This window comes from Chrysemys picta, chromosome 1 (assembly GCF_011386835.1).
Source record: "Chrysemys picta bellii isolate R12L10 chromosome 1, ASM1138683v2, whole genome shotgun sequence".
Taxonomy (NCBI): Eukaryota; Metazoa; Chordata; order Testudines; family Emydidae; genus Chrysemys; species Chrysemys picta.
Genome location: NC_088791.1, coordinates 58,161,886 through 58,186,613, shown reverse-complemented (window position 1 = coordinate 58,186,613; position 24,728 = coordinate 58,161,886). Strand labels below are relative to the sequence as shown.

The 24,728-nt window shown below is 42.1% G+C and overlaps 1 protein-coding gene and 1 long non-coding RNA gene across 6 annotated transcripts in view; both read left to right on the top strand.

Moving 5' to 3' along the window:
- SLC38A1 (solute carrier family 38 member 1) overlaps positions 1–17,838 on the top strand; it is a 46,013-nt gene extending 28,175 nt beyond the window's left edge. For all 5 annotated transcript variants that reach the window (XM_005297958.5, XM_042857132.2, XM_042857011.2 and 2 more), the window contains exons 5-16: positions 627–700; positions 2,359–2,451; positions 2,784–2,865; positions 4,490–4,572; positions 5,600–5,658; positions 5,767–5,895; positions 6,821–6,900; positions 8,471–8,571; positions 14,090–14,208; positions 15,224–15,365; positions 15,459–15,556; positions 16,815–17,838. In XM_005297958.5, the coding sequence (XP_005298015.1) occupies positions 627–700; positions 2,359–2,451; positions 2,784–2,865; positions 4,490–4,572; positions 5,600–5,658; positions 5,767–5,895; positions 6,821–6,900; positions 8,471–8,571; positions 14,090–14,208; positions 15,224–15,365; positions 15,459–15,556; positions 16,815–16,916 (1,162 nt within the window). In that variant the 3' untranslated portion in view covers positions 16,917–17,838. The remainder of the gene's footprint in view (positions 1–626; positions 701–2,358; positions 2,452–2,783; positions 2,866–4,489; positions 4,573–5,599; positions 5,659–5,766; positions 5,896–6,820; positions 6,901–8,470; positions 8,572–14,089; positions 14,209–15,223; positions 15,366–15,458; positions 15,557–16,814) is intronic.
- A 403-nt stretch (positions 17,839–18,241) lies between these two features.
- On the top strand, positions 18,242–24,064 carry LOC135973639 (uncharacterized). Its single transcript, XR_010590577.1, has 2 exons — positions 18,242–18,377; positions 18,709–24,064. It is a non-coding gene; the product is annotated as an uncharacterized LOC135973639 (long non-coding RNA).
- Positions 24,065–24,728: the final 664 nt, after the last annotated feature.

Genomic DNA, 24,728 nt, shown 5'->3' with positions numbered 1-24,728 from the left:
TATCCTGTACAATAGGCTAGCAGGGCTACTTGGGGCAGTGCTGCCCCCACTTTCCCAGTGGCACTGTCAGAGTCAGGCACAACAATATCAGGAGATACCATTAATATCCTCTGGAACATGGCTTGGGAAAGAACATTAGGATGTGACCCTCATATGGACATTAGGATGTGTCCTTATATAAACGCTTAGATAAAATTCTGTGCCTCAGATTTTAGAAAGATCATTAGACTAAATAGTTGGGAGCATAGGGCTCACTGCTGCTCTGACTAGATCTTCTTGCTTAGATGGCAGGAGATTTTTATTTTGGTTTAGTTAAAAGTGGGAGGGGTTACTAATTAATAGGCTATAAACTTTGAGCACCATAAGTTGATCATGGCAGGCCTTCAATATAAGACTTAATGGGCCAGAGCCTCCTTTATACTAGGTCCCCTTTTTACACTATAGCAATGTAAAGAAGCCACAAAGCACGCGTCAGTTATATTTGTACTTACTCTGGGGCCACTTTGCACTGCCAGAAAACTATGAAGGTGGCTTAGTGTAAATGAGAATCTGTCCCAATATGTACAAAATTGCAACACCAAGGAATGCTTTTATTATAATACATTTTATTTTTCACTCTCTTGTAGGTTTCTATTGTCTTCAGTGACATTGCTGTCTATTTATTCAATAAATCTCCTGTTGATATGTTCAAAGGAAACAGGTAATTTGAGACCATAATGTATCAATTTAGTAGGAGGGAAAAGGACAAGAGATGATAAAAATGTTCAGAATAAAGCAAGATGCCTGGGTTTTTTTTCTCATCAGTTTGAAAAAGAAAAGAGAAACTGGGCCAGAAGCCATCAGAGTTACTTTAGATTTATAGTGGTATAACTGAGACCAGAATCTGGCCCATTGCTATAAAGAAAAGATATAGTCAAACCAATTCACAGTGAATTCTGATACAGTGAAACTCCATTTAGTGAAGTAGAAGGAATGATTCAAACTGTTTTATTGCATTACAATCTGAAGATTGCAATTCCAGTTATAATGAAACTCTGTATAGCGAAACTTATCTGGGATAAGATGACATCACTAAAATAGAGTTGATGTTGTTCCCAATAGTACCCATGGTATAATAATAGGTACTTTCCATATAGGGAAGAAGCCACACTCTGCCCTGAGGATCTCACAATATATAAGTCTAAATACATATATAAATGCCCTTGTAATGTTAAACTCTTTAGGCTAAAAATAATGTCCTGAGGTTATAACCTTTAGTCCAAACTTTCAAATTTACCCATGCATGAGAATGCTTCCACATTTGAACACCTAATTTGTGTACACAATTATCACAACTGTGTACACAATGGCAGCAATTGCATATTCAAATTAGGCATGCAGATGCACACACATTTGTGTCCTTGAAACGCTAAAAATTTGGGTCCTGGGCTTCAGGCTGCTAAGGATGACATTGCATTAAAACTCAAACTGAATTTTGCTTCTTGTTCATGTGAGTTTTAAAGAGAAAATGTCAACCAGGAGAAAATGTGAGGAACCCAAACTGTGAGACACCTCTTTTGGATAATCTGCAGTGTAACACCTGAAATATTTATCTTCCATTCTCGTTGCATACCCTCTTGTGTTCTTAATGCTGTAGCTTTTCTGTCAGCCCAAACGACAACTGGGGAAAAAAATTGCTAAATTCAACTGGAACATCTTGTAATTAATAGAGGGTCTAGCTACTAGTTGAATTTGACAGACTTTAAACAAAGAATATTTAATTATAGTTCTCATACTTTCCTTCTTTCACAGGAGCTCTAGGAGAATGAGAACTCATAAAATTAATATATTATAAGGAAATAAAAATAATAATTTAAATGAACAGTCTGGCTTCTCTGCATTAATCTATGTCAGTTAAACTGCATAAAATTACAGCATTGCTGTGTTGTGTCTCTCTAGCTTGTCTGCCAGAGCCTTGGCTTGCAGATCCCTGCTGTGTTGAATATTATCTTCCATTAAATCTTATATTATTCCTACTGAGGGAGCAAACTTAAGATGTCAGGATGCCAGGTTTGTAAATATCATGAGGACTGTAGGTGGACACTTATATTAAAGAGATATAATAATCTCATTGTGAGTTCCAACTTTCAAAAAGTGATTGGTAGCCACTCCTGACATTTAAAAACGTGAGGAGGATATTTCCAAATAAGCTTGCTCGACTCCTGTGAATTACAATAGAGACCCATATTTGTGTGAAAAGGGAAGAAATAGCAGCATGGATGGGGAAATTAGCTGAATGAAGAGGAATCTTAAATGTTTTGACTTGACAGTTGCTTGTCAACCCTGATTTTTTATTTCTCCTCCAATTGGTTTACGCAGGCTGCATGGTGTATGAAAAGCTTGGCGAGCAGGTCTTTGGCACTCCGGGAAAAATTATTGTTTTTGGATCCACTTCTCTCCAGAATACTGGAGGTAAAGAGAGTATAAAAGACAAGAGCAAACAAAGGAATGCACATATATTTATGCCTGTCGGCCACTCAGATTTCTCATTCTCCCGGTGATGTTTTGGGGGCCCTTTTGTCCTGTTGTGCAGTTCAAACTAGTATTCTCTGTGTAGTCTGTTGAAATGACATATCAGGGAAAACCCAACTTGGATCAGTAATTTAGAATCAGTTAAACTTCTTTGCCTTAGATCAGCTTGTATTTACTTCGGGTTGGCAGGAGAATAGATCCAGTATCCTTCTATGTGCTCGTTCCACAAGGTATCATGTCCACTTTCTAAAATGGTCTCATTTTTTCCCCAGCAATGCTGAGCTATCTCTTCATAGTAAAAAATGAGCTGCCTTCTGCCATAAAGTTTCTTATGGGAAAAGAAGAAGCATTTTCGTAAGTTTAATACTATTTTGCTTACTTGACTTCAGAGTCTAAACTTCATGTAGATAAGCTAGAGCATGGGTTTATAAAAGCACTAATTATTGGCTGTTCCTCATGCTAGTGTCAGATCTTCACAGCAGGGTCCCTAATGGGATTGTAAAGGGTGGGGGGAGGAAGGGGAGAGAAAAGAAAAATAAATGAACCTTTAGTGTTTACTGTCTAGATTTTTCTTCGGAAGAATGATTTCTACAGCATTCTTATCTTATGATCTGATCCCAATATGCTGAGCAATACCTGGGGCTATTAAACACCTTCAACACCTATTGAAACCAATGGGCATTGAAGGCACTCAGCACCTCCAGGAGTTCGGAGCACCTTGTAGGATTCAATCTGTAAAGAACTCCCCAGAGTGCAGGGGAGGCCAAACTTACTGACCCTCCGAGGCACATATGACAATCTTCAGAAGTTCGAGGGCCGGGGCGTACTTGCTGGGGCTTGGGGCTTCAGTCCCATGGGAGGCACCTGATGGTGCTTGGGGCTTCAGCCCTGCTCCTGCTGAAGCCCCAAGCCCTGGCAGGTGCACCCCATGAGGCTGAAGCCCTGAAACGCCCTTCCCCATTGGGGAGAAGCCCCTACCCCACCACCCCACTGCAAGGCAGAAGTCCCGAGCTCTCCCCCCCACACCTCCATCTGGTTGGTGGAGAAAGGGGGAGCTGTGGGGGGCTCAGCGGGCTGCACTTTAACTGTAAAAGAGCCACATGTGGCTCACAAGCCACAGTTTGGCCACCCCTGCCATAGTGCGGAGTGCCCCAATACTAAAACATGACAGGAGTAGAATACCTAGGATAGATTTCTGCCACTTGTTACTGCTTGATGGCATCTATCATTGCCTTAAACAAAACAAAAAGAGGGGTATTTCTTTACATTGGTACATGTCTTGTTTGTTACATCAGATTATATGATGTCTTGCAACTTAGCTAAAAGGTGGAAACACCATCCTAAAGATGTTTCATACAAGACTGGACAGAGCACTTTAAAATATGTTGTAGAGAACAATCCTGCATTTCTCCCCTTTCTCTGCAGACCACAAGGAGAGGATTCTAACCACAGCCTATGGGAAGGGGTCAAGTGACTGGGGTGGACAGTGCATCCCAGCCCTCAGTAGCATGGTCTGTCAGTTAGGGCATGTGGCCAGGCCCTCAGCAGGCTAAGTGGGTATATTGCTGTCTGCAGCATATGCTGCACTGCACTATGTCTGACCGCTTGATCTGTCTTTTCCTGTGCTGGCAGGATAGCTTCTATCTAATGCCAACTGGTATTGCTCCATCCCTTCACCCATGCCACCACTCCTACCAGTAAGGGCAACATTTTGCCCTCGGACTATGAAAATGTGTTGTGGCTCAGATTCCAAAGAGTGCCACTTTTTAAGCAATTACTGATAAAATATTCCATTTACTATCACATGTAACCAGTGCCCTAGGAAGTTCAGAAATTGTCCCAGTCTTTGCCTATACTTGAGCTTATAATATATGGAAGCCAGAGAAAATGCTGTAATTCTGGATGGCTGATCCAATGTTAAAAAATAGTGATAGTGCTTTAAGAAGAGATTTCACTGTATCTTTGAAATGTTTTACAGGGCATGGTATGTGGATGGGCGAATTCTTGTTGTAGCCGTGACATTTACTATAATCCTCCCCCTGTGTCTTCTTAAGAACTTAGGTAAGAGTGCAAATATCATTAGAATAAAGTGGGGGTACCCAAATTTTGCTCCCCTCTAGGTCATATTGGCCACTCAGATATAATGGAGAGGACAGTGCTCAGTCATGAATAAAGTGGCCTTAGCACAGGAATAAGCTATGTATTAGGCATCCTGGAACAAGCCAGGCTAAACTAAAAGCTAGTAACATGACAAATGAGACAGTATAACTAAATTGATTCAAAATAATGTGTTCGTTAGCTCTTCCATTTGCTTGTGGCAACTGATTACAGATTTTATGACCACCTGGGTGTTTATTCCGTTAGGTAAATTAATATTACATAGAGCTAGTAATTTTTTTAATTGCAACAGAATTATCAAAAAATGTTTTTTCCATAAAAATTCAAAATGTCAATAACAATTCTCATTGAAAATTTTTGACTAGTTCTGTCTAGGTAATGTGTATATGGATATTACTTATATTCCACAAGGCGCCTCTCACCCTATATGGCCAGATTTTCAAATGTATTTAGGTGCCTAAAGTTGCTGATAGGCACATATTGGAATTTCCAAAACACCTAAGGAGGTTAGGCACCTAACTGCCCTTGAAATAAAAATCGAAATCCCTTGGAAAATCTAATCCCATAGTAAGTTTTAACATTTAAGCACTGCGTGATTTGCGGCATATTATGAGAGTATTCTCCTATTATCAAGTTTACGTCCATTGTGAAAGTCATTCTCAAGAGTGCAGTTAATCAAACTGCCATATACATGATCTGCAAGGAGGCAGGAGAGGAATATTAAATGAGAGTCAAACATATCAGAACAGAATTTTAATATGTCTGAAATGTAGCAACCTTGTGAAATGACAGATTTCCAAAAAAATTAGACATTATTATATTATCCTGAAGTTCATGGTTCATATTATGTGTATAATGTGTAATAACTTTAACTATTTTCTAAAGTAAGAAGCTATAAAAAGAACAAAAACACAAACAAATGTGACCATTACATGAGTTATTGATTAGATTTCTTTTGTATTTCTTTTAGGGTATCTTGGATATACTAGTGGATTTTCTCTTGGTTGCATGGTTTTTTTCCTCATAGTGGTAAGTTCTGCTTGCTGTTTTGGTTGGATTAGAGTTGCCCCTATAGTGTCTTTGGTATTTTTTATTTGAATAAGTTTTTACAGTTTACCATGTGGCACTTTATTGTAGGTTATCTACAAGAAAGTTCAACTTTCCTGCCCAGTACTGGGGCCAAGTGCAACATCACCTATCATATCAAATGTTAGCTCAGCACATGAAGAGATGTGTCAACCAAAGTATGTTACCTTTAATTCCAAGGTATGTTTCTTTCTATGATATTTATTTTTAATTCAGATAATTTGATATCACACTCCATATTCCTAGTCAATGAGACACATCATTTAGGTCCAGAGTCTCCGTGGCCCTTTCACAGATGCGCTGTGATGGGAAGGGCATAATGAATCTTCTCCCTCAGCTTGTGTAAGGGGCAGGTTCCACTGGACTTTAAGGAGTTGAGGCTCTGCCTCTCTTTGCACCAGGCAGCAGATCTGGCCAGCTTCAAAGAGGGAATGAACTGCACTATCAATCAATACACAGAGATTGTAATGCCTGGGAACTCCAGCAGGCATTTGCCTCCTTGAAATAGAATGTGTCCCAGTACTCCTTCTGGGACAGTGACCCTCTGCACAGCTCCTTCCTATGGTCTGAGACGAAATATCACAGTCAAGCTCTGATCTATCACTGTCAGACTCCTCTGAGCATCCATTCTATGGCACTGAAATAATATTCCTCCTCATGGCACGTAAAGATCAAACATTTGCCCCGCGCACACAAGACTGTGTTTGGCAGCAATAGTAGAATCATAGAATATCAGGGTTGGAAGGGACCTCAGGGGGTCATCTAGTCCAACCCCCTGCTCAAAGCAGGACCCATCCCCAGACAGAATATGAAGAGGATATGAAAGTGTCTTATTCAAGGGAATAAACCTGGTGGTAGCAGCTGCTACACGACTGCTGTCTCTGAACTGTCTCAGAAATATTTGCAAGAAAAATACATAGATTGTGTCCTCACATTGAAAAGTTATTGTTCCTGATGTTTTTGACGGGCACTCTGCCTTCCCTGCAGGGACTCTCAATGTTCATTTGAAGAGTTCAGAAAGTTGGGAGATGAGGTAGTTGAAACACTGATGATTTCTTACTATGTATTTTTCCTAACTGTCTTTTCTTCAATTATGTTCAAACAGACTGTTTATGCTTTGCCTACCCTTGCATTTGCATTTGTGTGCCACCCATCGGTCCTTCCAATTTACAGCGAACTTAAAGAGTAAGATGTTCTTTGTTTGTTTGTTTGTTTGTTTGTTTGTTTAAAATGAACTGTTTAGAGTGTAAAATGTTAGTGCAGAGTTGCTCAACGTCACCCTCGTAATTCAAAGGAAAAGTAGTTTAATAAAATCAGAAAACAAAGGAGCACTGCTTGAAGCTAGGTAAATTTGGATTTCCTATGGGGTAACATGACATCCCAGGGATTTTCTTTAGAATGACACAGCGATTTTGGAGAGCCAAGCAGTGCAAATTATGATAGTTTACAAGATAGAGTCTTGTACTTCAGCTAATGCCATTGATTCCAATGTAGCAAAAAGCCTGTGACAGTAAGAAGTTATGCTTTTTATGTACAGGCTTTCACCCCAATGTGTTTTTAAACCACATCAAGTATAGTTAAACGATGTGACTGACACCAGTAACTTTTCTTTGTGTAAGAAAGATGAAGAAGATGAGTCTCCCACACCAGCAACTATACCTCCGACCCTCGCATAAGGGGAGCAAAGGGGCATGAGCAGGCAGTAGGTGTGGTGACCTGATTTGCACTGGTGCAAGTTACAGTAGGCCCCCTGCTTCTCTAACATCCATCAAGGCTGAGCGGCCAATGATCAGGGAGCTGCAACTGGCTCCTTGCAGCTGCTCCCTCCAGCACAGCTCAGATCCAGTGGAGAATCAGGGCTATATTTTTATACCTTAGATGAAAACATTTTTTGCCATGAAGCAAAATCTGCTCCTAAATGACTGTGCCATTTTCTCTTTTTACTCCATATTAATGTCTTTGCATTAGTGCTTCAAGGCCAAAAGAGTTCAGCGCCTATTTAAGTACCTAAAAAGAAGTTACTGGAATTTCAGCAGTGCTCAGCCTGCTGCAGTTCCCGTCCTTATCAAAGGATCTGCTGTTTGTTGAAATTCTGACCACTAAATAAGGTGTCTAACTGGGAGCTGTTGGGCACTTTCAGCTTCCATTGACTTCAGTGGGAGTTTTGGGTGCTCAGCTCTTCTAGAAATCTGGGTGTTTCTATTTTGGTATCAAAATATGGATTAAGAGCCCAACGCTAGGCACCCAGGTTTAAGCATTTCAAAATAAGTGTCAAAAATGAAATGTTTATGTTTATCCAATTTGTTTTAAACTAAAGCAGTTCTCCTTACCAGAGGACATAGACCATTTTTTGCAAACATTTAGGATGTTAATATTCTGTTATTTTACTAGTCCTTTAATTTGCACACAGAAGCAGTTCCAAGCTGACCCTTTCTCTGCTACAGAGGCTACTGCAAGGGGCCATAGCCACCCATTGGGATTTGGGGATGGCAATATTCACAGAATGGTCATTATGTTCTCTTGACTTAAAACCCTAGCAAAACTGGGAGGCTACCAGTGGCTTTTGGGAACTTAGTCCCCCAATCATTCTCCTCCTTCAGTACAGCTATTGGGGATCACTGATTTAAATGAAGAAAAGACACACTCTGGAGTCTCTCCGATGCTAGTTAATTTTGTTTGTGCAAAGGTTAATACATTTCTACAACAGTTATTCAAACAAAATGCAGCCATTTATTATGTTTTCTTCTTTTTCCAGTCGCACACAGAAGAGAATGCAAATGGTTTCAAATATCTCATTTTTTGCCATGTTCGTTATGTACTTAATGACTGCCGTTTTTGGCTATTTCACTTTCTATGGTAAGTAAGCAGCTTTTGCTGATCTAACATATCGGTCAGAAAGAATCCAGGTGAAATCAATAACATTTACCCACTGAAAAAGGAGAATCCCACTCACTTACCTTACTAGAATTTAAAAAAAAAAAATTCCCTAACCTTTTCCATAAAGATACAAATCTCTTCTTTACCGGTGCTCTGAGTGGCTACAGACAGTAGCTATATGCAGCATTTGCCAATTTAACTCCAAAAATGAAAGAAAAAGGAGGAAAGGCACAAGTTTAATGTAAACTAGTTTTATTTTGGGTAACTGGAGCTTAGCAGTGTCATATCAGAACTTTCAACTCTGGCCTTGGCTACACTTGCAGCTGTACAGCGCTGTGAGGTAAACCTGTCTTCGTACAGCTGAGTAAGGAAAAGCGCTGCAGTCTGTCCACACTGACAGCTGACAACGCAGTGGTGTGGCCACACTTGTAACATTTGCAGCTGTGTTGGGAGCGGTGCATTATGGGCAGCTATCCCAGCATTCATGTGGCTGCAACATGCGTTTCAAAACGGGGGGGGTGGGGTGGATTGTGACAGGGAGTGTGAGGGGGAGAGAGAGTGCTTTTTGAAGCATGTCAGCTCTCTATTTTGCAAGTTCCGAACTCCTGGCCCCCTGCTCATTCATTTACTCACTCAAAGCCAGCTGCAAACTGTTTGCTTTTCTCTGTGGTACGAGCTTTGAAACCGGCACTTCCGCCTTCCTGCAGCCGGTCACAACAATGGAGAGGATTGGCCACTTGACAAGGTGATTAGTACAGCGCTGCAAGCGTTTACACTCACACCTGGGAGTCGTAGCCACTCCGCTGCAGCTGTTATTCCTCTCCGAGATGTGGAGTACCTGCAGCGGTGTACCCAGGGAGATACAGCGCTGTAAGTGTCCTGCCAGTGTGGACGGGGAGTGAGTGACAGCGCTGGGGGAGGCTTTACAGCGCTGTAACGTGCAAGTGTAGCCAAGGCCTCTGTGTTACTAGTTTCAGTTCAACTCATCGGTAATTACCTAAAGTGATTAGGTGATATCTGATTGGTTATTCAATTGCCTGTGTGAAATGAGATTGTGATCTCAGGATAGCGCCTAGTGAATAGGTGTCAAAATCATCACCACAGCAATTGGCAGCCTTATTACCATTCTGGGGGATGGAGACTGTGCTCCCTCTGTTAGCCAAAGCTGGTCCCTACCCATTCAGGTTAAATACATTGGTAATGCAGTTTAGGTAAACTTGGAATGCTGCTGCTTGAAATGCTTTTGCAATTCTGAATACTTCAGTGTCCAAGATTTTCAATCCGCCTCCTTTCATGAACACTAATTCACTTTAAAAATACAAGCAAATCTTATTTTTTTTCCTTACTAAAAGGAATATGCAGAATAAATAAAAATCGGAGAACACACAGACCCTTACACTGGCAGGATGATTGAGAGCTAATGTTCTAAAGCAATTTGAACAAGCAGGGCAATTGCCTGGAGCCCCACGCCACAGGGGGCCCCATGAAGCTAAGTTATATGTTTCAGCCCTGGGCAGCGGGACTCGGGATTCAGGTACACTGAAATATACGTACAATATTTATATTGTAATCAATTTATTTTATAATTATATGGTAAAATGAGAAAGTAAGAAATTTGTCAGTACAAGTGTGTTGTGACACTCTTGTATTTTTATATCTGATTTTGTAAACAAGTAGTTTTTAAGTGAGGTGAAACTTGGAGTACACAAGACAAATCAGACTCCTGGAAGTAGTCTGGAAAGGTTGGGAACCAATGCATAATGGGATATTGATGGCACGGGGGGAAGCAAATTTGAAAGTTGACATTTCTGTCATAGGTCACCAAAAGTTCATCTGTCTTAACAATTTACAAAAAAGATATTACTTTCTACCATGAGGCTGTCATGGTGGGTATGAAGCCTCCAATTTGAAGAAATTAAGATAATTTGAATTCACCATTTCTGTTTAATGGATTTTGCCAAGAAAACTGATAAAGGCTGCAGGTGCCAACACTGATGGCCATTCTCATTCAACAGTTGGGCGGTTGCTAGCCAGTGAGTTTTCATAGAAAACTACAAACAAAATATTAAAATTAATGATCCAATTGTATGGTCCTGAAGAAATAGCCACAATGGGCCAGATCTTCAGCTGGTATAAATTAGTATATCATATTGACTTCAACAGAGCCAGGCAGATTTATACCAGCTGAGGATCTGATTCCCAAGAAGTTTGAGGAGGCTGAGAAACTCCCCGAGATTCAATTTCTGGAATTTCTTTGAAATTCCCACTTCATATAGGAGGAGTTTGGAGTCATGTGATGGGGTTTACAAACCCCACTCTCAGCAACATATGGCTAATGAGCCTAGCACACTTGCAGCCCCTCTTCCGGTTCCTCCAGAACCTCTTACTGAGATCTGGCTGCACTTTTCCTCACATTTCCTGGTTGTGGCACACCTCATCTGTGGCCCCTCCTTAATCTCCTCCTGGTGCTGGCCCAAAATTTCCATCCATTATACTAGGAGAAAGAAGCTGGACAGGACCGTGCTCTGTAACTGTGGGGGTCTATTTCTGATCCCTCGTATGATCAGGCCTCCAGGCAGAGTTCCTCTGAGCAGCGTCCACTGACTCTCTAGACACCTTTGAGGAGTAGTTGGTGCTATCTGGGGTTCTCTGCTCAGTGTCGTGCTCCAGATCCCTGATTTCCAACCTTTGACCTCACTCCTGCTCCTGTTTCTTTTTTTTTTTTCTCATTTGTTGTCCCCAGAAATCAATTGTGGCCTGGACTTAGTGCTTACTCTGCTTATTTGAGGGGGGTGGGCCTTTTAGTTATGGGCAGGGCTAGACCTGCCGGCCCCAGTATTACAAATTGTACAGGGTTAATGAGCTACTGTGGATTCAGTTGGCTGTGCCTTGCTACACCTATAGGAGATATCAGAATTGGAGGGAGGAGCTTAAAAGAGGAAAAACCCAGCTGAGTTGGGGGGCAGACATATCAGGAGAGCAAATCTCCAGTCTTTAGCTACTGGACCAAGTTCTGGCTAAAGGCTAGAACTCCTTAGCTGATTACTGCCTCCTCAAAGGAAGTGTGGACCTGTTGTGGATCCACTTATGATGGGACTAATCTTTGATGCTAGCCTGTGAGCTTATTTGGGGCCCACTGCTTTACAGAAGATGAAGAGGGAAGAGGACTCTGACCCCACAAGTGGGATGTTTCATTTGCGGTTACTTCATTTGGGTTTATTGACAAACCCTGGAAGGGTTGGACTATCTGGGGCTCAACTGAAGGATCTGAGCCTCTTAAGACCAGATTAATGCGCTTAAACTCCCAGACACCACAGAACAGACACCACAGCACCCACAGGGAAAAATTAGTGGGTGCTCTGCACCCACCAGCAGGCAGCCAGCCGTGTCCCAGCTCCTCCACCTACCTTCCAGCCCTTGCCGCCACCAAACAGCTGTTTGGCGGTGTAGCAAGCTCCAGGAGGGAGTGGGGAGGAGCGGGAACATGGCGCACTCACAGGAGGAGGTGGGGAAGAGGTAGGGCCGGGGCTGGGATTTGGGGAAGGAGTCGGAATAGGGGCAGGGAGGAGGCAGAGTTGGGGCAGGGACTTTGGGGAAGGGGTTGGAATGGGTGCGGGGCAGGGGTGGAGTCGGGGTGGGGCAGGGAGCAGAAGGGGGTCGAGCACCCACCATTGGGAGCAGAAATCGGTGCCTATGGTGCTGGGACCAAGTCCTGGGGGCAACCTGGAGCAGGAACCCTGGAGACAAGTCCACAGAGGAGGCAAAGTCCACGCAGGAGGCAAATCTAACCCTACAGATTACTTTAATCTGTGAGGAAAGGAAACCCAATTCTTTCCTACTTTACCATGTGCCTGAATATTAATAGTGTGTGGATAATGCTGCATCTGCGAGAGCCCCCCACCCTGATGTTTGCCTGCACCCTATCAGTTGCAGAATTGGGGCGTGGAAGGGCAGCATTACTTTTCTCCTTCCCCATGGATCATCGTTTGAGACTGACAGGAACATGCCTTTTTTAAATGCACTTTTTTTTCTGTAGCCCTTTCCCTCATCCTTTCATAGACCAGAATAGCATTTTTATTTTGGCCTTCTCTTTTTTTAAACCAACACCACTTGTTTATTTACTCAGGGTGTCGCAGTTATTGCCATATGTACATTACAGGAGTACAGTTACAAAAAATTAGGTATTGATAAAGGTCACTTGCTTGGGCTGTATGGTATTTTGCTGTCATGCTGAGTGGGAGACCAGAGGTACAGAGGCAGCAACCTGGGCTTGTAATGGCAGAATGCGCCTTATGTGGTATAAGCCAGGTACGAGAAGGGGCTATGCCAGCAAGGGAAGTTTCGGATGATTTCAGGCTTTTTCTGTATATTGATAAGTGATTCTTGCCAGAGAGGGTTTATCCTTTAGGGTCAAATCTTTCTGACGAATAATATTTTTGCCTTCAGGAATAGACCAGATTGCACCAAATGGCAGGTATTTTAAAACTATATATCCCCAATGAGCCCCCTGCAAGGTCTTTACCCCCCTGCTTCCCCCCATCAGATTACACAGGCTGACCACTGTTCTGTGCTATCAGTTTTCTCAGGACACCTTTCAGAAACAAAGCCTGAACACTTCCAGAAAAGGGCAGATTAATATACTTTTTTTTTGTGCTCAGTGCATTTGCTTCCTTTGGTTACAGTTATGAGAGTTTTTTTAAAGGTGCGGAAACAAACAAATGAATTCTATGTTCTTCCTGTCTGCCAGCATGTGTACACCTGGTCCACAGCATTTCTCACTGGTTAAGGGAGATGCTTTTGTGGGAGGCCTTGTTAAAATATTGTCAGTACACCAGCATGTGGTGCTCCCAGTGACCCATATCAGCAGCATTTAGAATGGATCACTTCCTCTAGGAGGTGGTCATTAAGGTGCAGGGGGTGTGAGTGTTGCTGAGGGAGGAGGGTAGGTTCAAGAGGGAAAATGGAGGTGTGGGGGTAGCCACCAGAAGTAGCTGGATAGCAGTATGTGTGGTCAGAGAAACCTCCTGGGGAAAGGGTTGACCTAAAAAGGGGTTTGTTCTTCAAGAGAAGATGATCTGTTTTCTCCTAGCACTTTATTTGCTATTTGGACTTATTTAGTGCAACCTAATAATTTAGTATAAATTCAGCAGGGACAGTGCATGTGGTTATTTTTATATAAGTTTAAGCTGCCAAAAAATCCCCAGTAGCTATGCTATGCCTCCCTGTAGTCTTCCTGCAATGGACTTTAGCTTAGAGTTAACCTTGTGCTTTCTTGACTAGGGATGCTTTCCTGAAACAGGGCCCCAAAGAGATAATCTTGAAACATGGAATCACTAGAGTATGGTTTAAAACATATTTTAACTCAAAAATGTTTCATTCCCTGCCCTTTTGTTTGCTGATACATCACTTATTGTTCAAGAAGGCCATTGTTAAGTGACGGTTTCTGTAAACTAATTGGTTATTTGCTGGAACACTTACATTATTGTCTTCCCTGCAGACAATGTGCACTCAGATCTGCTTCACAACTACCAGAGTAGAGATGACATCCTCATCCTGACAGTGCGTGTGGCTGTCATTTTTGCAGTCATACTCACAGTGCCAGTGCTGTTTTTCACTGTAAGTATAAGGCTTCTTGCAATTTAGAAACAGCTAAGATCTGTAGTAGGTGCACTTTCCCAAAGCAAGGCTGGTTTGTGTGTGTGGTCTGTTTTCTGAATCAATGACAGACTACAGAGAGTACTTGATCCTGCAGTCAGTCTTTCCACATATTAAACTCCCATTGGCTTCATTGGGAGTTCTGGATAGGAGAATAAGAAACTATCATACAATTAAAAAAAATTAATCTCTCTTGGAACGGGAAGGTGTTAAGTCAATTTAAAATGAAAATACATAAGGGCCTTATCTTACCCTATTGATCTCAATAGGGGCAGAATCAAGGATGAAATTCGTCCAAGAACAGAGGAACCACAGAAATCCCTTTCAGTAACCCTGTTGTAGTAGGGCTCTTCATGAGAGGGTGGGATGGACTGACCATGAGGGCAGCCTTCACTTCCCCTGTGTATTGCAGGGATCAAGGAGCTCTGTACAACATTTGAAGAGTCTAACACAGAAAGAGGCATTATGGGCAGGCTAGGGAAGGAGTCACTGAATCCTCAATTATGCAGATCCAGTGGATTCAATACCTCCCCACCCACGTGGGTGACATTATTCCAGCCTTCCTTTGTAGGCTGGAATGGCAGCTACAGAGTGGCTATGTTGCAGAGTTGGATGTAGGTGAATTCCATTTCTTTCCATCGCTGTTTAATTCCACACACAAAGCCGATTACGTGAGCTTTCACCATGGCAGAACAGCAGTTAATTTTGAACTAAAAAGTACATGTTAACATACTCCCCCACCTCTGTCAAGAAATATAATCTGGGGGAAAATACACTCGTACAGACACATAGAAATCCAGTTCTCAGATTTTGAATTAAATGTAAGGCTTATTCCAAGAGCAGTACATTTGAAACCTCCAGAATCACTGGGGCATCTATAAAAATCTCATTGTCATGCACAGAATCAATAAAAATTAGTATATGGGCTTGAAAGTTGTATGCTCCTCCTAACAGAGAACTCTTCATTTTCCTACAGGTGCGTTCTTCTTTATTTGAGCTGGCTAAAAAAACAAAATATGACTTATGCCATCATATTGTGGTTACTATTGTCCTCCTGATTTTCATCAACCTGTTAGTAATTTTTATCCCCTCAATGAAGGATATTTTTGGAGTTGTAGGTACAGTATTCTGGTTTTATATTAATAATAAATAGCTGTTGTTGGCAGATGTGAAATTCCACAATAACTAACATATTTATTTGAATGTTACAGGAGTAACTTCTGCCAATATGTTGATTTTCATTATTCCTTCATCGCTGTATTTAAAAATCACACATCGGGATACGGAAAAATTTACTCAGAGGATTTGGGTATGTTTTTCTGTAGATCAATTTAGTGCTTTGCCTGTTACTCATTAAAATGTATTCGGTTGAGAACAGATCTAATCTGTTGTCTGAACATATGTGAACCTATTGCTGTTACCCTTGTCCTCCCTCCCTCTGTCACACTCCTGTGCAGTGTTTTGTCTTAAATTAGATTGTAAGACCTTTGGTGCAGGGACCCTTACCTTCTTATGTGTTTGTACAGCACCTAGCACACTGAGGCCTTGATCTGATTGGGGCCTCAAATCTAATTAGGGGCCATCCGGAAGTACCACAGTTTAAACAATAGTAATCCTTAGCAAGGTTCTGAGTCCTTTGAATTTGGCAGCAGAGGAACTGCCTCCATAGCCACAACTTATTTTCCACTGCAAAACATTACCTGAAAGAGCCTGCAGTGTGTCATGTTTGCAGCACTTCACATTGTTTTAAGGGATCACAGTAAAATTTTGGGCGCCCCCTGCAAAAGGAGCCAACTCTTCATCGTTTGTGAGCATACAGGACTGTGACAACTTGATCTCAGCAGGGTCTTATAAGTTTTTACTGGATGTCAAGGGAGATTTGCAGTCCAGAAGATGTCACAATCCTTCCCATACTGAGATTAGAATAAAAAACTTCCTTGGTAAAGGTCAAAGATCCTGCTAATTTCCCAGCTGTGAATAGAGTCATGTAAGATTCTGAATAGTCCCTGTGATTTGCTGAGTGCACTCAGTGCACTACCAGAACCAGCTCTTCTGTTATCATGTCTTTGTTTTTTATTCATATTACAGTAGTGATTTGGATTAATTTTATTTGATTACTCCATAATCAAGAACTTAATTTGGGCCAGGCTCGTGATTCCATAGTTATTTCTCTGCACTGGCATGCAAGAATCTTAGGTTACATGTGGGTTAATTCATTAGCTCCACCAGACGACAATGGCTGAAATGCTGTGCAAGTAAACCCTCATAGGATGGCCCAGTGCATGTGCTTTACTTCATTCTGCAATGAGCCCTTTGGCTAGTTAAAGAGCAGAGCCAAGGGGTACCAAAGGAGAACCCATTCAGCCCTCTTCAGATAGAGTCACTGAAATGAGCACTTAAGGCAAAGTTTGTTAACTGAGGATAGAGGAAATTTTCATTCTCAGTGCTTAACAAGGAATTCAGAGCTTTGTTTTCATTTGTAATTTTGAAATCCAGTATCAATTTGTAAGTCTCTCTAAGGAAAAAAGTTACCTTAGTTGAAAGACTCCTTTCCTTTTTTCTTTCAGGCTTCTCTTTTCATGGCATTGGGAATATTGTTTTCCCTAGTGAGCATTCCTTTGGTCATCTATGACTGGGTGCACTCAGGAGACAAGGCTGAAGGCAACTGAAGTCAACATCATGCTGAAAAGGATACATCCCTGTTTGCTACTCACCAGAATCACCACCATTCTGTTTTATCTATCCCATCCATTATGAGTTTACTCAAATCAAATCCAAATAATGAAATACTGATATAGATGTATTTGCTTGCAGAAAATGCCCATTTTCCCAACAGCAATATCAGTTTCTCCAATTCCAGTGAGTTATCAAATCAATGTTAAGGTTGTGTTGATTGTCTGCAAGGGTTTATATGGCTTTGCCACTAGGTTCCAATCATAATTAATTTTTACTCTTCTGGGATTGAATTAGATTGTTCTAGTACTAGTCTTAAAACTTCCAAACCATAATATTTAGTCCTTTGGAGCAAGCAATGTATTTGTTTTTGTTTTGTTTTACAAATCCAGATTCTAGACTAGTTTTCACAAATGATGTTCAGCTCTCACCATCTCTTTTTTAACCAAAACTCTACTCTTAAATTGCATACATTTGATCTGGCTTTTCATTACTATTTTGTAAACCATTTTCCCTCATTTAGTAAGTGTAGCATTCTGGAGTGTTTATATGAAGGGCACCATGAAAGCATCAGCTGGTGTTAGATAACAGTATGTCCTACACTTGGTGCTGCTCTTTAAAAAAAAAAAAAAAAAAAGTCATTGGAGCAGCCAGCCCAAATGGTTGAGCTGATAGCACATCAAATCACTGTGTAGAGACACATACTCAACCATGAGTGATCTTAGACCAAGAGGAATATAAAACCCTTTTGAAACTGACCAGAAACAGACTTGGTATAGAGCACTGAACATTTGAAACCAACCAGGAGAAGGCAGAGCTGATTTCTATGTGAAAGGAAAGATTCAGAAATATGCATTTTCTTCCATATAAACCAATATTTACTAAATACATCTACACTTTTCAAGAAAAAATGAAAAATTCCAGTTATATCAAAAACCACCATCTTTAGTCATACTTAATGCCTTTTCCTTTAGGATAGTTTTGCATATACCTAAAGCTGACCTTGTAAAGAAGTTAACTTATTCTTTTAGGGTCAGCCCTCCTCCGATTGAAGTCAGTGTGAGTTTTGACTCCAGTGGGAACAGGATCAGGCCCTTATGCAAAACTGGATTCTTAATTGGAATCAAGCCAGATTTTTATTTTTTTAATATCTCTTTAAATAGAACACTTTTTTATATTTAAAAAGCCTATTTCTGTTTCTTCGGGATCAAACAAAAATAGCTATACATTATTTGCAGAGCCACTCTAACTTTGCATTTATGTTGTGGCATATTGTTAGTTTGGAGAATGGCTCAGGTTAGAGATTCAGGTACTAAGCAGATGATCTTTATCATCACATACCGAATCATTTTTAGTAATAATGTTCTGCCAGGGACACATATTTGTTCATGTTGTATTGTTCTTGATGTGTGAATTAGAGAGAAAGTCTGAATTCTGCTGTCAAACATGCGTGCTAGGTTGCTAGTGCAGGGATTGGCAACCTTTGGCACACTGCCTGCCAGGGTAAGCCCCCTGGCAGGCCGGGCCAGTTTGTTTACCTGCTGCATCCGCATGTTCAGCCGATCACAGCTCCCACTGGCTGCGGTTCACCGCTCCGGGCCAATGGGGGCTGCAGGAAGCGGCAGCCAGCACATCCCTCAGCCCGCTTCGCTTCCCGCAGCCCCCATTGGCCTGGAGCTGCAAATCGCAGCCAGTGGGAGCTGCGATCGGCCAAACCCGCGGATGCATCAGGTAAACAAATGGGCGTGGCCTGCCAGGGGGCTTACCCTGGCGGGCCGTGTGCCAAAGGTTGCCGATCCCTGTCCTAGTGTAAGCAGAGTCTGAATGAGCTTTCCCCGACATCTGATAATGAGCTGTGGAAAAAGACTTCAGAAGCTGATCTCGTTTGCCTGGACACACCCACCCTGCCTAGGTGTTCAGCATGATGGGATTGCTTGCCCAAATGATCACTTGTGGTTGGTGTTGGATCCCCAGTCTCCTTGTTATTGGGGCAAGAGTAATAAAGGATTGTTATCCTTGTTGTGTGAACCGAGGGCAGCAGAACTGTACCTGGCATACCCCAATGGAGGGACTCACCCTCAACTGAATGGCACTTGCTAGGCAGGGGACATCGGTTCCAAAGTCTAATGAGTTGAGAGAGGATGGGCCTTGTTTAAGGGTCCTAGACATTGTTTGACCCTTCCTCTCTCCCTGGTAAATAAAAGAGTTAATTTAAATTCAATTGAGAGTCTTGTTACATGCTGCAGAGCTGAAATTACTGATACCCAGGTCTAAGTATTAGACCTACTTTGGGACAGTGTGTCTATTGCAAGAGACTGGCCAGTGTGCACCAGCAGTGAGCCTTCCCCACTAACAGTTGACATCACTGAGAGACATCTTGTCAAGTAGCCAGCAAGGTGGCTGGTGGAGATGTGCAGCAAGCGGCCAGCAGGGTGGCTGGCAGAGAGGCGCGGCCAGCAAAGAGGCTCGTGGAGAGGGCCAGAGCAGAGCCCCGCAGAGAGGCAAGCAACAAGCGGGTGACAGCAGTGGAGCGTGTAAGGTGCCTCCTTACACCACACCCCCACGCTTCCACACAGCCTGGGAGGTGAACTCTGCAGATGAATCTCTGAACTCGGGGGCTGCACTGGCCAAGGACAGCAACTGTGAGTGGGGTACAGAGAAGGGACGGGCACGTTGAAGGGACTTGGGTTGCTGGACTTAAGAATCTGAGGCGAAAAGGACACTGAGGCGAAAAGGACACTTACTTGGGGGTGGGTCTTTTGCTCATGGTTTGTGTTTATGAACCCTAGTTGCAGTGTTTTCCCAAATTAATGCTGAGTTACTTCCCTCCTTTTATTAAAAGTTTCTGCTACACTCAGACTCTGTGCTTGCGAGAGGGGAAGGGTTGCCTCTTAGAGGTGTCCAGGAAGGTTGTGTGTAATTGTCCCAGGGCACTGGGTGGGGGCTCGAGCCGGTTTTGTGTTGTGTTGTTGAAAAGGAACCACTGGATACTGAACCCAGCCCTTGTTGCTGCTGGCTCCACCTGGCAGAAGGGTTACACTACCAATGGAACTAATGGCTAACAGGAGTCCAGGTGCACATTCAGGGTTGAATGATGCCCTTCATAAGTTCAGGTGTACTTGCCAATTTGTGATGACTCTCTCATTTTCAGTGGCTGATTCATTTTATACTCATACTATAACTAAGGAAAAAGAGACTAGGATTAGCAATCGTATCTATGGATATTATGTGTCACTACAATGTTTTCTTTTTACAGACCTAATACTTCAAGATATTGAATTTCCTGTGAGTTGCTGAATTGCCTTCACTCCTATTGCCTTGTCCTTAAATCGCTTAAAGTCACTGGCAGTTGAGGTCACTTAGCAATTTGCAGGAGGTGCTCAGGACCTGTAAGGTACACAGTTAGGTCAAAATAAGGCAGCTTATGTCAACTTAATTATGTCAGTGTACATACTACAGCCTTGTCCCGCCAATGTAAGTGTCCTACTACACCGACATAATAACTCCACCTCCCCGAGAGGGATAAGGCTTATGTCAGTGTAGTTAGTGCAGTGCAGTGTCTGTGTAGACACTGCGTCTCTTACATCAGCTTTCTTGTCAATTGCACAACAGGAGCCCTGCTGTCCTGGAGACTGGGCAGCTGAATCCTGCTCCCAGCTGGAGTTAGGGTGAGAAGCCCAAGCGGCCCCGTGCCAGCTTCCAGTGTGGGGAGGGGCAAAAAGCCGAGGCAGCTGGACCCTGGTCCCCAATGGTGAGAAGTCCCGGGCGGCTTCCCCCGGCTCCCTGTGGGGAATGTGGGGGTGAAAAGCCTCAAACAGCTTTGTTCCACTCCGAGCGAGGACTGGGGAGCAAAGAGGGGGATAGCCCGCTAGGACCCTGTGGGGCAGCCGGACTCCAGGCAGGGAGCTGCCAGCGGAGCTCAGGGACCAGGCTCTCAGCTCCCCACACTGCCCCTATTAGGTCAGCAGCAATGCTCCTGGTGAGGACGTGCACCACCAACCCAAAGAGGGTAGTGTGGACATGCACCACCACATTAATTACTGTGGTAGATGTAAGTCAACCTAATATAAGTCGACTTAGGTTTGTAGTGTAGACAAACCCTAAAAGACTAACTTTAACCTGTGAAAATTTCATAGGTGACTGTTTTATCCCACAAGTACTCTGGGATTATCCTCCTCCTTCCCATTCCCTTTTCCTTCCCTCTTCTACTACTGACAGTAGAGATTATGGAGTTGATGAGACTGTGACAGAGGAGATATTGAGGGGGACTTTCAAAGGCACAAAGGAGTTAGATGCCCAACTCCCATTGATATATTACTTCTTCCTCACCCACTTTGTCCCCTTCTTCAATTTGCATACTGCAGTCTGACTGGATAAAATAAAATGAATTACCATTATTTATGCACTGAGTGCAATTTCCCCTAGGCATAGGACCATCATCATTTCTGTCCTGAAAGGGTGTAAGATGGGCTCAGTCCTTAAACAGGCTGTGTGCTGGCCCTGTACATGGGGTGGGGGTGTGAGGATTTCACTCAGACTAATTTATTGGACTCGTATATATAGCTATTTATGCAAAGGAATAATATGTATGTTGATGTCTGTGGTACAGACTGTGAAATGATATGCTTTTTTATTTTCTCATCAGGTTTATACATTCTTAACAGAATGCAATAGACCCTGCTGTAATTGTCAAAATCACTGTATGAGGTTATCTGTAAAATGTACTGCTATTATTCAGTTTATTTGGAATAGTGAACTTGTAGCTAACAAAAGTAGGAGTCCCACATTTTAGCTAGGCTTTTAAGAGCACTGTAAAATGCTATAGGAGTTCCTCTGTTAAATTAGTAGGATCCAGAGTACTGTATCTACTTAGTAGGTGGCAGCATGCTTTCCTTTTCTAGAGAGCTTGTCACTATTGTGGACACTACAAATTCATAGACTGAACGTGAAACTAGTTAAACTATTCTGTTATGGTTATTGGAAAGTGGTGGGAGAAGGAGGGAGTAGTTCCAAGCAGGAGTTCCTAATAAGGTTTTAGGAGTAGATTATGAGCTAGTGTTATGTTGACTAACACCAGCTGCAGATCTGGCCCATAAAATCCTTTGCTTTTGGCTTTTGATCTTGCCTAGCATTTCATTTACAGTGATCTGTGGAGAGAAATGAAGAAGCTATCTCCCTTCTCTCCCCCTGCCCGTTTATAAACATAAATAAATAAAATACATTACAATTTTGGACCTAGAATCTTGGAAGTAACACTGTTTTGGGATGAAGTGTACAGATGGGCCTGCACAAGACCTATGTACCACATAAGCCCTAATTTGAGGATGCAAGTGGTATCTCAGTGGTGCACAGCCCTTGTACTGGCCCCTTGCAGAAGCATAATTCCAACCCTTCAGGATATCCATCCACTCCAGAAGGTTGATTTTCTGAGCTTAATAATGATACGTGTGTGTTCTATTTTGACCGGTCACACATCTAAATGAAACTTTGAAAACATGTTTGGGGACAGCATGAGTTTCGTCTGTACGTCCGCCTCACGACACAAAGCACCATACGTATTTATGGTGCTGTACGAATAATTAATTATATATAACGGTATCTATAGCCCATCTTAAATCAGCAAAGACTAATTGCTTTAATCTTATATTAAGACTAAAGAGCATCTTGGCAAAAAGCCTTCTGATTTTGAATGATCCAAATCTAGTTCCACAATCCTATCACTGGTATCCTTAGGACCAACCCACAACAGTATGTATTCTATTCCATCAACAGTACCAATAAATGGCTCTTCTTTCCTGCTACCAAGAAGCTCACACAAAAGTTCCCAAGAGCACTTTGCATCAGGAAAACCTTTTCCATATAATATATACAAAAAATGTTTTAGTTGTATCAAAATGGAAGGCTTTCTGTTACAAACTGTGAAAATGGTAGCAAATTAATAAGTACAGGGCTGAAATGGTCTGAACATTCACATACTGTGCACATGTTTGTTTCTAAAGAAGAATCTATGCAGTTGTGTGGTATTGTATGAAATGTTTCATTTTTATGTATATATATTGTAAATAAATAGGATGCTGTATATTTTTGCTATTGTTTATCCCCTATGAAATAGATATTAGTTGCTGTGTATTAACAAAAATAGATGTTTGTATCCAAATTTGAACAGAAACATGAATATTTTAGCTTCTCACGTAGCAAAATGTACATCCCTTCCCCTCTATCCTTTATCATTGTTGCCTCAAGTAAACTATAATTATATTGATGAATGTAGCAAGAAAATGGCTGCATTTTTTCAATGAATTTTCTAGAATTCAATTCTAATGCCTGTATTCATATTTTCTCAATAGCAAATTATTCAAACAATGCTCACGATGGGTGAAATTACTCCCTGTGCAAAGGGCCCACACAATGCCTAGTCACCTCCTAGGTTGTTGGTAGGGATCAAGTGGCACTAGTATCTTGAACAGGCCTTGTGAAGGTTGCTGCACCAGGTGAATTTCACCCACTGAAATAATCATGCTTTAGAATCAGGTGCTAGAGACAAAGTGATTGAGCATATTCCATACCATGTTAACACTGTACAATATAGTATTCAGTATTTATGAAAAATAGAAGTTGAGAAACGGGTCTAAAAATAAATATTTATTTTCCAAGCTTGCTTTGTAGCCTAGGATAAGGACAAGTCTTGCAGTAATATTTGTTTTAAACATGAGCACAAATTTGAAGGAAAATGTATTAGCCGCTTTTACAGAGCTTTTCAAACTGCTGCATGTTTACAGTGTTTCAGCCAAGATACAGACTGTAAAAGGTATTTTTTCATAAGACTTGAACTTTAGATTGTTTATACTAAATCCATTTTTTAGAGTCCCTATGTAAGTTAAGGTTCACCCAGCTGCAGTACAAACACTACAGTGTGATGTACACTTGATGCCAGGTAATTTCCAATGAGGTGTTCAAATGTGTCATGACTTATGGGTGATATTTTGCTCCTGCTAACGTCACTATATTTTGTGCTGTTCATATTAAACATAAACAAATAGATTACACTGTTTCCCCGTTTGTGTGTAAATAAATAAAAAAGTAATAAGTTCTGTAATCTGTTACCAATATAGTTTTTAAACATTAAAAATGTGATCTAAAATAATGAGAATGTTACGTTCATTCTTTCAAGGGGACAAATATGTGTTTGTTACAATCTGTTAAACAGCACGAGCTAGCAGCTCTTACTCATGTTGAGTAGTAATTATGCAAGTAATCCCATTGAACTCAAGGCTTGCAGCCCTGGGTACCAGTTGTACTAGACTCTCAGGGAATTGATAAGTGGGATTGGATAACATTTTCAAAGTCAACTGAATCCCACGGACTTCCAATGACACCTAGGTGCTTTGGAAAAATTTTCTTTTTCACCTTTAAGTCACTAGTATAACTATAACTCTGGTCATGGTGAACAGTGCCTGTGGAATGAATTGGTGGCTACAATCCCACCCTCAGTCTAAAATCTTCTCCCTGAATAACTCAACTGAACAAAAGGGAACTATGTGGGGCGGTTTAAAATAAAAAGGAATCTTTTCCTAGCACCCGCCCATCCACCTCAAGAGGGAGGGAAAGGGGCCAGAGGAGCCATGCATCAAAAAGATCCTTGACCAGGGCCGGCTCCAGGCACCAGCCCACCAAGCTTGTGCTTGGGGCGGCACCTGGAGGGGGGCGGCACGGTGCTCCGGCTCCGGCCACCAGGGAGAGCAGGGCCACGGCCGGGGCTCACCGTCCTCCCCCCGGCGCTCTGGCCGCCGGGGAGAGCGGAGCCCCGG